Source organism: Balaenoptera acutorostrata, chromosome 19 (assembly GCF_949987535.1).
Source record: "Balaenoptera acutorostrata chromosome 19, mBalAcu1.1, whole genome shotgun sequence".
NCBI classification, from domain to species: Eukaryota; Metazoa; Chordata; class Mammalia; order Artiodactyla; family Balaenopteridae; genus Balaenoptera; species Balaenoptera acutorostrata.
The window spans coordinates 50,631,708-50,645,494 of record NC_080082.1 but is presented as its reverse complement, the minus strand read 5'-3'; the positions used below and the strand labels follow the sequence as shown (position 1 = coordinate 50,645,494).

The window sequence follows — 13,787 nt, the reverse complement described above, 5'->3', positions numbered from 1 at the left end:
TAATATAAACTCAGAACAGTACAAAGGCGATAACCAATAAAGTATTCCTTTATGAGAAAGGATTACTGTCAAAGTCTGCATTTTTCATGAAATATTTATGACACAGTGTAAGCTTGTAAAAAGATTTGTTAAAATTCTTTTTCTAGACCATAGTTATTTTCAAGTTATAAAGAAATAATGAATAAAGTGGTGGTGGGATATATGTGAAGGGTTTTGATATCATGGAGTAGTAACATTTTCTTGAAGATTCTCTAAATATGATTAGAAATAAGACTGGAAGGCAAGTCAACTGATTAAAAGAACATGAGCAAAAGCATGTGATTAGGGATAAGGGAGGTATTTATAGGGCAGTAAATATTAGGTTTTGATTGTTATGGGTGAGATTTTTCCCATTCAGGGATATGTGGATAACCCTGAAAACTTGTTTGAATATAAAAAGTAAGTCTAGGTAATGTAAAGTTTTGTTTACAGGAGAAATTCCTTGTATGTTAGTATTGTGGGTAATGGACTCAAGGAAGAAATAGGTTTTTGAACCTAGATTTAACATTGTTTCACTAGATGTGGATGATTGCAAAGCAAAAGAGTCAAATATAGTTCTAAATTTATAAGAGAAATAAAGGTTAAGATTAATGAGTGATTTAGGACCAGAGTGAACAATCTTTCTGGTCCCCCATATGGAAAACTGGAGTTAAGAATTTTACTGTATTGGGGAAAGACTTGAATCTTTCTTTAAACCTCTAAGTTAGCACTTGAAAAGAAGAATAGTTATACTTAATGGTCATGAGAGTTTTGTTATTGAACAATTCTGAAAGAAAATAATAACAACACTGGTGAACATACCCCTAGTCTGTTTTAAAGTTCCTGTTGGGAGTGTTTTCCTACTATTTCCCTCACAAGAAAAAATGATCCCCAGCTATATAGAGGATTATAAACACTAGGAAAATAGTTGATGCTTGGAAAGATTTATTGGTGGGTGTGTGGAAAGAGGGTGGTGGAACAACTTCGAAGTATTTTACCTCACAGTCTAGGGATGAATATTTAAAAGTATAGGCTCAGGGGGATTCCCAGGTGATCCAGTGGTTAGGAATCCACACTTCCACTGCAGGGGGCGCAGGTTCAATCCCTGGTCAGGGAACTAAGATCCCACATGCCACATGGTGCAGCATAAAGAAATAAAGAAATAAAAGTATAGGCTCTGATCTGTGTCCTCCAAATGCCTTCCTCTAAAATTTTCCCTGAACAAACTTTTCTGATAATTTTTCTTGTTCATCCTACTTAAATCTTAATGCTCTTGAAAGGTTCACTTCATTGCCTCTGAATCCACCTATCCAAGCATGAATTCCTCTTCCACTATTCTTTTGTCTCTTCTCCTTACTGCTTCATGTGTTTGTTTCACTTTCTGTATGAAGTTCTGGTGCAAAATGCAAATGTTACTAGCGTTCATTACTTATTTTTCATCTTTTTCCACACTGAGGCAGAGTTTTTAATTTAGGTTCCATGTCTTTTCCCAGGCAAGGAATAATTTGTCGTTGGTCTTTTTTGGCCTCATGTACTAGACCCTATTACAATTCCTTTCCATAGCAAGTATGTGAAGATTCACAAATTGTTATTAATTATATTCTTTCCTAGAAGAAAAGTGGAAAGCTGAAGACTTTTTAGTGAAATTCAAGGAACAACAAGATAAGTTTTCTAGATCAGTTGTATTAATCAACCACAAAAAACTGATTAAGAACAGTAGTGCATATGAAAAGACATTTACTTTAAGCAAAAACCCTATTAATTCAAAAAACCTACCTCCTGAATATGACACTCATGGAAAGATTTTTAAAAATGTTTCAGAATTAATCATCAGTAATCTAAGTCCTACAAGAAAGAGACTTAGTGAGCATAATGTATATGGGAAGTCACTCCTCAGTACTAAGCCAGAGACAGCTCACTCTGGAGTCAAATCCCATAATCAACATGGTAGGACTGTCAGTCATAATGAAATGATTATGCAATATCATGAGATAGAAACTCCAGCACAGTCATTTGGATATAATGACTGTGAGAAATCCTTCCTTAAAAAAGGAGGCCTAATTACACATAATAGAACTTACAGAAGGGAAAAACCATCTGAATATAATAAAAGGAGAAGAACAACCAATATTGAAAAAAAGCATATATGCACTGAATGTGGGAAGTCCTTCTGCAGGAAATCAGTATTGATTCTGCATCAGGGAATTCACACAGAGGAGAAACCCTACCAATGTCATCAATGTGGAAATTCATTTAGAAGGAAATCATATCTCATTGATCATCAGAGAACTCACACTGGAGAGAAACCCTTTGTTTGTAATGAATGTGGTAAGTCCTTCCGCCTAAAGACAGCCCTCACTGATCATCAGAGAACTCATACAGGGGAGAAATCATATGAATGTCCACAATGTAGGAATGCCTTCAGATTGAAGTCACACCTCATTCGTCATCAGAGAACTCACACAGGAGAGAAACCATATGAGTGTAATGACTGTGGGAAGTCTTTCCGCCAGAAGACAACACTCTCCCTACATCAGAGGATTCATACAGGAGAGAAACCCTATATTTGTAAAGAATGTGGGAAGTCCTTTCACCAGAAGGCAAATCTTACTGTACATCAGAGAACTCATACAGGGGAAAAGCCCTATATTTGTAATGAATGTGGGAAATCCTTCTCCCAGAAGACAACCCTCGCTCTTCATGAGAAGACTCATAATGAAGAGAAACCTTATATTTGTAATGAGTGTGGAAAATCCTTCCGCCAGAAGACAACCCTTGTGGCACATCAGAGAACACATACAGGGGAAAAATCCTATGAATGTCCTCACTGTGGGAAGGCTTTTAGAATGAAGTCATACCTCATTGATCATCACAGAACTCACACAGGAGAGAAACCATATGAATGTAATGAATGTGGGAAATCCTTCAGTCAGAAGACAAATCTCAATCTACATCAGAGAATTCATACAGGAGAGAAACCCTATATTTGTAATGAGTGTGGGAAGTCTTTTCGCCAGAAAGCAACCCTCACTGTACATCAGAAAATACATACAGGGCAGAAATCCTATGAATGTCCTCAGTGTGGGAAAGCCTTTAGCAGGAAATCATATCTCATTCATCATCAAAGAACTCATACAGGAGAGAAACCATACAAGTGTAATGAATGTGGGAAGTGCTTTCGCCAGAAGACAAATCTCATTGTACATCAGAGAACTCACACAGGGGAGAAGCCTTATATTTGTAATGAGTGTGGTAAGTCTTTCAGTTATAAGAGAAACCTTATTGTCCATCAAAGAACTCACAAGGGAGAAAACATGGTAATGCAGTAATAAATGATGTGATTTCTTTGTGAAGCCTTTCTAAGTTATTGTAAAACTTTAGTTTTTTTAAAAAGCATGCTTAACATGTGAATAAAGTAATTTTAATCACAAATGTAATAATAATTATTAATTTAATGTACTATACCACATAACTATTTATCTACTGTTTACTAGCATATGAAATGGATATGATCATTGATATTGAACTCTTATCAGCAATGAAGCTAATTTTTTACGTTTTCAAGTTCTCCTGCTGACTCAGTTTATTTTTTTAAATTCTTACATAATACATGCAGAAGCAAGATACAAAGTGGTTTTCAGCATCAGTCTCCATAAGAGGAAGAAATTTTGAAGTATATTTCTCATTGCACTCTGCAGAATAAAAGGTAGTTGTTACTTCCCCAAAGATTACCACTTCCCTGGCTTTTAACATGAAATCGTTTTTGCATGTCTTTAAACTTTATATATATTTTATTATACATTACAAATTCTTTTATGTCTTGTTTCACTCAACATTTTAAAGATTCATACATTATTGCATGTGGCAGTAGTGTATTTATTTTCATTCTGTATACTCTTCCATCTTAAGAATATACTGCTATTTATCTTCTTGATGGATATTTGTATTTTTTATAATTTTGTGTTGTAATAAAAATACTGCTATAAATATTCTTGTATATGTGTGTGTGTGTATTTCTGTTGATTTTATATGAAGACTGGGATTACTCAGTCCCAGGGTATATGTAAAGTTTTTTCAGTTATGTTAGATACTGCCAAACATCTCTCAGACCTTTCTCAACGTGAGATGATTCCATTTGGAGAGTAACCGCTCTGTAATTCAAGTGGAGAAAGGTCATTCAACTGAAGAATTCCTACTAAAAAAAATCCTTATAATGTTATAATTGTGAGAAGGCTGTTAGTCATGAATATATGAGTGTAATAAATGTAGAAAGATCTTAGCTGTGGCTTAAACCTTACACAAAATCAGAGAATTCATATTGGAGGGCATCCTACAGTTGTCATGATTATAGGGGTACTTTTAGCAATAGCTTATGTCTTATTCACCATCAAAGTCTTTATACTAAAGAAAGGTTAAGAAGGAACATAGATGAATAAAATTTGGGAGTATAGGAGTCTATTCACTCTAATAGAATTATGAAAAATATATATAAGTAAGCCTATGTATAATATAAGTCTATATAAAGTAAGCCTTTTATACCTTGATTTATCTCAGAGGAAATGTGGGTCTCGAAAATCCCAAATGAAAAATCACTGGAGATGTTGACGTGTGAGAATTGGAAATCTAAGATAATACCATCTATAGCATCTTTTCTGTGAAAATAGTAAGCTCAACAGCAATTTGAACAGTGTTACTAAAGGCCCTTCTTGAGGGGGATTATTCATAACCAATATTTATTACATACATGAAGTTATTGTGTGTAATAAAATTCAGTAGAAATTTAAATAAGCTGTTTTTCCCCCCAATTCAGTAGAACTGTAAACTGTATCTAAGTAGTAGGAAAATAATTGATAGTTCATGTATCTGACATTTAAAATGTACAACAGGCCCTCTGGCCTATAGAAAGGGGCACCAACTGCCAGTGGATTGTAAATGGAAACATGCTTGTCATTCCTGGTCTTGCAGATGATTTCAGAGCAGAAAAAGAACGGTGGCTGATGAAGCAAATCAGACATGATAAAAATTTAGACTTGAAAGGGACATAAGATAAAAGATAAAATGCCTTGTCTGACTGGACAGAACTTTGTGAAATGTAGCCTTAACTAATAGTTATTATTTATGTTTAGAGATTTTTTTTCTTAGAGTGTAGGCAGGATGAACATATTAGAATAAAATAGCTACAACAATAAGATTACAGGATCTATATTCAGAGTTATGAGAACCTAGAAATTATTTCATTTGAATAAATCTGTGTTTGTAGATGAGTAAAAATATATGCTAACGATGATGACTAACAAAAGAACTACACTCACAACCAAGGATGCAAGCCTACCTCTTTTTCCTGAGTATGTAGTGAGTTGGGAGCAAAACCCTCCACCAGCGAAAAGATTTTTCACTCACTGAAGGCTCCGATGATGGTTAGCATTTTTTAGCAATAAAGTATTTTAAAATTAAGGTATGTACATTGCTTTTTTAGACATAATGCTATTGCACACTTACTATAGACTACAGTATAGTATAAACATTTATAGTATAAACATGACATACTGGGAAACCACAAAATGCATGTGACTCACTTTATTGTGATATTTGCTTTACTGTGGTGGTCTGGAACCAAACCCACAATATATATGTGTATTATATATGTATATTAAGGCCACTTTATGATGGACAACATATAGTTGGGGTTTTTTAAAAATTCCAATTTGACAATGTCTTAATACTGGTTTTAAACCATTTACATTTAATGTATATATACTGATATTGTTGGGCTTTAGCTCTAACATTTTTTCCTGTGTCTCCCCTCTATTTTTAATTTCTCTGTTTCCCTTTCTTCCTTTCTTTTTCATTTGAATATATTTTATTATTCCATTTTAATTTATCTATTTAGCTTTTTACTATTTCTTTGTTTATTTTCTTTAGTGGTTCCTCTGGGGATTATAATACACATAATATATATAATTCACAATATACTTTGAGTTAACATTTTAGCACTGCATGTTGAATATGGAAACCTTACCACCATATTTGTCCCTTTAGCCTCCCCTCTTTATATTATGATTATCATATTTACTATATCTACATCCATCACAAACCTCATCAGAAAGTGTTATACTCCTTGCTTTTTATCACAGTAAATATTTAAATTATTAAAAAACCCAATAGTTTTATTATTTACTCAGCAATTTGCCATTTCTGTTGCTCTTTACTTATTTCTGAAGTTTCAGGTTTTTCTTTGGTATCATTTCCCTTCCATCTAAAGAGCTTCATGTAGCATTTCTTTTAGAGCAAGCCTGCAGGTAACAAATCCTCTTTGTTTTCCTTTACCTAAGAATAGCTTTTATTTACCCTTCATTCCTGATAATTTTCACTGGATAAAGTTTGGGGTTGACATGTCTTTCCTTAAAGCACTTAAAAAATGTTGTTCCACTACCCTTTGGCCTTCATACTTTCTGATGAGAATTAAGGGATTGTTCTCCGATATGTAATGCATCAATATTCTCTAGAAGCTTTTGAGATTTTTTTTCTTTGATTTTCAGCAGTTTGGTTATGATGTGTCGCAGCAAAGGTCTCTTTTAGTTTATCCTTTTTGTGGTATGCTGTATTTCTTGAATCTGTCATTTTAAGGTCTTTTGCCAAACTCGGTAGGTTTTCAACCATTGATTATTTAAATATTTTTTTCATCATGGCACTTTCTTTTTTCTTTTCACAATTCCAGGGACACAAATGTTAAACCTTGTGGTATTGTCCCTCAGGTCCTAGGGGCTCTAATAAGTTTTGTTCTGAATTTTTTCTCTCTCTCTTTCTATTGGATAATTTTTATTGATCTAAGTTCAAGTTCACTAAGTCTTTCCTCTATTTTCTCCATTTTGTTGCTGAGCCCATCAAGTAAGTTCTAATTTTCACTATTTTTCAGTTCTAAAATTTCCTTTTATACATCTGAAAATTATATAATAAAAATTTTAAATTAAAATGTTTAATTTCCTTTTGGTTCTTTTTTTATAGCTTCTGTTTCTCTGCTTAGATATTCACTCAAGAGTTCACCTTTACTTCTTGGAACATGGTTCTAATTCTAATGTGGATCATGACAGTATTGGTGTCTTTTTCTTTTCCATTGTGAGTTTTAAAATTGTCCTGTTTCTTTGTATGTGGAGTACATTTTTATTGTTTCCTAGACATTTTGAATAATTTGATTCTCTGAGTCTAGTTTAAATCCTATGGGGAACATAATTTTGGTTTGTTTGTCTTAGCAGGCAGTTTATTCAGATTCAATATGCAAGTTCCAAACTACTTTCTGTGCCCTGGGGTTCCAATGTCAATTCAGTTTTCAAAGCATTTGAAAATTGGAATTCAGTGTGCTTTTATCTTGTATGTGCTTCACCCAGTACCCACTCTGAGACCTGGTTGATGGTCCACCTTCTGGTTCAGTTCTCAAGGCCTTTGGTATGCTGCCTAGTGTCAGATCTACACATATGCACCCTCGAGTTCATATAATACTTTAAGAGATCCCTCACTTGAATTGCTCCTCTCCTCTATCTCACTATAACTCTTTAGTTCCCAGAGGCCCCCTTCCTGGATCTAGTTAGAGCAACAGGGCTTTATTTAGCCTTCCCATTCTGCTGTGGCCTTCCCACAACTAGGTCTTCCTCCAGTGCCAACGAGTGAGAGAATAAAGAGGAAAAAAGCAATGGGATTTCCTCCACCTTCTTCAGAACAAATTTCCACTAGTAAGATAGGATTCCCTTTCCTCAGGGTTTAAGTATTTGCTGGCAGCTGCTGCTACCACCACCTACCCAATCCAGGACTGCAGCTTTCAGGACTAGTGTTTGCCTGCAGTGAGACCAGAAAGAAAAGAAAAACAACATGGATTTCTTCCACCTTCTCTGCTCCATAAAAACCCCTTCTCCCACTCTTCCAACTAGAGAGAGTTTCTTATGGAGCTCTTTCCATCCATGTTCGGCTCACAGTTTTGGGATTCAGGTTGTTTCAGTCCAGACCAGCACACCAGCAGATCAGTCAAACTTCCAACTTCTGGTTTCCTTCCCAGTCTGTCTGCTAGCATTTACTTTTCAGTTTTCTCAGCTGCCTCATCCATTCTGTCTATGATTTTAGTTGCGTTCAGTGGGAGAGGCAGGGTGGAACACGCTAACTCTATCTTAACTGGTACTGGTTCTTTTTTTTTTTTTTTTTCCTTTTAACTTCTTGAGTTTGGATGCATCTTGCTTAAAGAGCTGGAAATAGAGTGCAATCATGTGGCACGATTATGTCAATTTCTGAATGGTGACTGATAGGCAAAACAAAGTTCTGCCTCTCAAGTCATGATTTCCTCCATGTTTGGTTTCATTTTGATAATATTTTCCTTAGAATATTTGCATTAATATTCATAAGTTAAGCTCATCTAGATCTTTTAGAAACTATCTTCATCCAGTGTTTAGACTTCTAGGATGAGCTTGTAAAATTCTTTTAGAGATTATCCTTAGTTTTTACCTGATATATAAGTATTGTTTTTAAGAGAGGTTTTGGACCAAATTTTCATTTTCCTGCTATGTGTATTGGACTATACAGATTTCTACTTCATCTTGAGTCAATTTTAAAGAAAATACTTTCTATATATAATATTACTGATATTTTTAAACTCTCCATAAATATATGTGTGCTACCTTATTAATGCTGTCGTATTTCTCATCTTTACATTGATCAAATTTATAAGTAGTTTAGATTGGTGTTTTTTCCACAAAAATAAATTAGGGAGGTTTTATTGCTTCTTCCACTGTTTTCCAATTTTAACTATACAAACTGTTTTCTCCTTCTGTAGTTAGGTTAATTTGTTCTTTTTCTAGTTTCTTAGGTTTGATTACATCATCAGTTTTATCAAGTGCCCACTGTGTGACAGACACTGTTCAGAACTAGGGTTATAATAGTGTAGTCACGTGGGGCAATGATGTTAATTGTTGAATGATGATGCAAAAGAAAGTTCTGGCCCTATGTCTTGATTTCCCGCATTTGTTAAAGGGTATTAGTGTTCTTCTAAGATGACTTTGGTCACCTCATACAGGTTTTGTTATGTAGCAACTCATTATCCCTCATATCTGAGTGGTATCCTGTTTTAATACTGGTTTTCTCTTTGAATCAAACAAATAAAATATAAATTTCCAAGAGGAGGTTAGAATCACTCCACAGATTACTTTCTAATTGTAAGAATAAAAAAGGACCTTTAAAATGGAGAGAGTTGATAGTTAACCACCTTAACCATATGATCAAATTTAGCCTCATGTTATCAATATGTACCTTGATATACAATACAAAATACTTTACATCATTTATGAAATATTCTTGCAAAATTGTTTGATCCAAACTTAATCTTCTCTCTACACTTAATTTCCAATGTAAATGGAAGAATTAATTAAATGACAACATTAGGAAATAAGAACAACAATCGAAAATATGGAACATCCTACAAGACAACTGCATGGACTCTAAGAAGAAAAAGTCATGGAAAAAAAAAAGTGAAGAACTAAACTAGACTAAAAGAGACATATCAACTAAATGCGATTTCTGAACCTAGAGTTGACTCTAGATAAAAAAAGAAAGCAAACAACTGTAAAGTCAATCTTGGGACAGCTGGGAAAACCTGAACATGTGTCATATATATTTTAGAAGATGTGGTTATAGTATGGTTATGTTGAAAATTACTTTATAGGAAGATAAACCAAATATGACAAACTTTTAGCTATTAAACTAGGTGGGGGGGGCAGGGTGGTAAATACATGTCCATTGTACTTTTCTAACTTTCCTGTTTGTTTGAAAGTTTTCATAATGGCAACTTGGAAGGTTTACTAATGGACCGTTTTCTCTTTGTTATCCTTTTGATAATTCCTAATAAACTTTGTGAGAGGAGAGTGTAGATTATAGGATATCTGTTATTGGGAATTTATTAACAGAAAACTGCTTCTACTTAAGCAACTAGCTGTATTCTCAATATATATTTACAGCCACTAGTTCCAGAGTATTTATTCCAGCATTAGTTTCCTGATGCAGCTTATCAGGAATGAAATTGTCTCACATGTTCTCTGTATTTTACTGGACTTTATTCAAAATCAGTCATCTGAAGTTGAATAGGAGAATGGGGGTGATTGGAGGCTCTTCTAAGTTCATTACCAGCATAGTATCTTTCTCTAAGAATTCGCTAATGATAATGCTATTAATTATCATCAGAACAACAGTAGTTCATATTTATTTGTCAAATAGTCTTATAAGGGTTTACAGGTATTAATCCTCACAAAAACACAGATAGGTATTGTCTTCACCATTTCACAGCTAAGGCACAGAACTAATATATTGGTATATTGCTGAATATCTTGAAGATGATGATAGGCTAGGTATGTGCTGTGACTAAAGGCTTTCTTTCAGTTCCACAACTAACAGATTAAGAGATTCTCCTCTAGTATAAATTTGCTGGCATCCAACAGGAATTGAGTGGTTTTGATCTCAGGGGGCCTCAGCCTGCAGCGGCTTGAAGCATGATCTCAGTTCCCCAGCCAGAGATTGAAGTCAGGCCGTGGCAGTGAGAGCACTGAATCCTAGCCAATAGACCATGAGGACCAGTGGCCAGTGACAAGGCCCTGGCTTGTCTGCTTTGTAGAAATGAATTTCAACAAAGAGACGGAAAGTAGTGAAACAAAGTGTTTATTCGGGGGGGGGGGGGAATTACGTGTGCATAGACACACAGGTGGCCTCAGAGAGAGAGCTGCGCCTTCATGGTAGTTTAAATCACTTAGGTGGGGCATCTCTTTCAGGTTTCCTCTGGCCAATCATCTTGCTTTGCCAGGTTCTGAGTCCATATTTGGTATAATTCAGGGTCCTCCCCTGAGATGCACGTGCAACTCTTAGCCAAGATGGATCCCAGCCCAGAGGTCTATGGATAGGTTGACATCACCTACTATGGGGTGGCGCCCCCCCCCCCCTTTTGGCCTCCACAGAGGCCAAATGTGCACATGTAGTCAGGATGGTCTTCTTGACCTCAGAATGGAAATATGTGGTCTCTTTATCTTTTATTTGGGCAGGACTCAGCTCCTCTTCACTTCTGCCATTATCTCTATCTTGGAGTATCTACTCCACAGGGGACGGACTCCAGCTGCTCAGCCTGAGGCCCATCTGTCTCCTGCCTCAGGTTTGGAAGTATTTTATATATTCATTAGATTAAGATACCTGACAAGAAATCTTTTATGCCAAATAAGTTGTAAGAATGGCCAAAAAAAAAAAAAAAAAAGGTTTCCTAAACGTTTCCCCTAGTATTAATATTCTATAAAGAGTTGAGTCAAAGAAAAAAGACCTTTGAATTAACACTATAAGGTTATGACTTCTCAGATGTTCATAGAGACATGAATATTGGGTCTTCATACATTTCTTACATTTTTAGAGTCTTTTGCCATTATTAGTTCTCTGGTGTCCAATAAGGTGTGAACAAAATCTAAAAGCATTCCCACATTCCTCACATTCAGGGTTTCTACTTAATGTACATTCACTGATGTTCATTCTATCTAAAGGCCTTCCCACATCATCGTGCACATTCATAGGTTTGGTTTCTCACCATTATGAATTATCTAATGATCTGTAAGGATTAAATGAAGTTCAAAGGCCCTTCCATAAATCTTAAATTCACACAGTTTCTCCTTAGTGTGCATTTTTGATGTTGATTAAGTGTTGAACTCCATCTATAGGCCTTCCCACATTCCCTGCATTCATAGGGTTTCTCACCAATATGAATTCTTTAATGTTGAGTAAGGTGTGTCCTCTGCCTAAAGGCCTTCCTACATTCTTGACATTCATAGGTTTCTCATTAGTATGAATACCCTGATGACCTTTAAGGTGTGAATGAAGTCTAAAGGTTTTCCCACATTCCTTACATTCATAAGATTTCTCATCTGTATGAATTTTTTTATGTTGACCAAGTTGTGCACGTAATCTAAAGGATTTTTCACATTCCTTACAGTCATAGGGTTTTTCATCAGTATGAATTTTCTGGTGTACTCTAAAGTACCTGGAAGAACTGAAAGTCTTCCCACAGGCCTGACAGTCATAGGGTTTCTCCCCAGAATGAATATTCTGGTGTACTTTAAGGCTTTTGCCAAAGCAAAAGCTTTCCCACATTCTTTACATGTATAGGGTTTCATGCCACTATGAAATTTTAGAGTTGTTGACATATTCTAAATGCCTTCCCACATTCCTTACATTCATAGGGTTTCTCCCCTGAGTGAATATTTTGGTGTACTCCAAGGTCTCTGCCAAAAAACTAAAAGCCTTCCCACATACGAGACCTTTACAGGGTTTCACTCCATTATGAATTCTCAAATGTCAAGTTGGTTGTTCACGAATTCTAAAGGCCTTCGCACATCCCTTACATGCATAAGGCTTCTCAGCAGTATGAATTCTCTCATGTTTGATTAGATCTGAGCCATAATTAAAGGTCTTCCCACATTCTTTACATTCATAAATGTTTACTAGGAATTCTGTGATGTAGGGTAAGAGATGTATCTTTTCTGTGAATAGATATATATTCATAGATGATTTTCATTTGGCTAAAATATTCTTTCTGAGGTTCTTGTTGTTTCTTAATCTTGACTTTGTTCTGCCAGCTATTTTGGATAATGGAACTCTCAAGGTCAAGCATTTCACTTCTTTATCTTACATTTAGATAAATTTATTTCAAAAATGTTTTCTTCTGGAGATAAAGTCTTTGTATCATACCTGGTCTCCAAACGTGGAAAAATAAAGCAAGAAAACTAACAAATGTTGTTTTCCTGTACTGGGGTGCAGGAGGGGGACACGGGGGGACAGTAGAGAAAAGTGATAAACTGAAAATAATGTACATTAGCAATGAATTTCGATAAAGTTATTATGCAGTTTGAAGAAGGCAAAGGGAGTTTAGAGAATAATGAAAGCATATGTTGTGAGATCTGTAACAATGAAAATAGATTAAGTCATTGATTCTAAAATGTATGGTTCAATTAGAATCACCTCAGGAGCCTGTTGCAAGTATTAATTTCAGAGGCCAACCCAGACCAAGTGAATCAGAATCTATAAGGTTAGGTCTTAGGCACCTATACTTTTAACCACTCCATCAGATGTATCAGAGGCAGATCAATGTTTGACATTCTCTGTTTTTTGTTTGTTTGTTTGTTTGGGTTTTCTTGGCCACGCTGTGTGACTTACGGGATCTCAGTTCCCCTGACCAGGGATTGAACACAGGCCACGGCAGTGAAGGCCCAGAATCCTAACCACTAGGCCACCAGGGAACTCCCTGACATTCTCTACTTACAGATTTTTTTCCAGTGGTTTCTCACTGCACTTAGAACATTATATGACCAGTTAAAGATGGATAACAAGGCCCTTCTTATAAGAACTCATCTCAACCACTGCCCTTTTAACCTACCTTAAAAATTCCTTGAAGGCACTAAATCTGACACATTATTTCCCATCTTTTGGAACTTCGCATTATGTTGTTTCATCCCCATGAATTCCCCTGACACAGCTCTTTATAGGCCTGACTCCTCATTCTTCAGGCCCCAGATTAAAAGTCATTTCTTCAGAGAGGCTGTATGATCAGAACCTACCAAATTCCACGTTCATTATTCTCTATTCTAATATCTTGTGTTTTGATCTACTTTCACTGTTTTCAATTACATATTCATTAATTTCTCATTTCTTAATTTATTTCCAGGTATTTCTATAGCCCTAAAACTCATGATGGGTAGATCTAATTCTACTTT

General features: G+C 35.4%; 2 protein-coding genes across 2 annotated transcripts in view; one reads left to right on the top strand and one right to left on the bottom strand.

The window, feature by feature from the left end:
• The window catches only part of ZNF567 (zinc finger protein 567), a 29,374-nt gene extending 25,379 nt beyond the window's left edge, over positions 1-3,995 (top strand). The window contains exon 6 of the mRNA XM_007165191.2: positions 1,630-3,995. Coding sequence (XP_007165253.2) covers positions 1,630-3,347 — 1,718 coding nt within the window. The 3' untranslated portion in view covers positions 3,348-3,995. The remainder of the gene's footprint in view (positions 1-1,629) is intronic.
• Positions 1-13,787, bottom strand: part of ZNF461 (zinc finger protein 461) — a 133,613-nt gene that overhangs the window by 65,160 nt on the left and 54,666 nt on the right. The gene's annotated exons all lie outside the window — the stretch shown is intronic.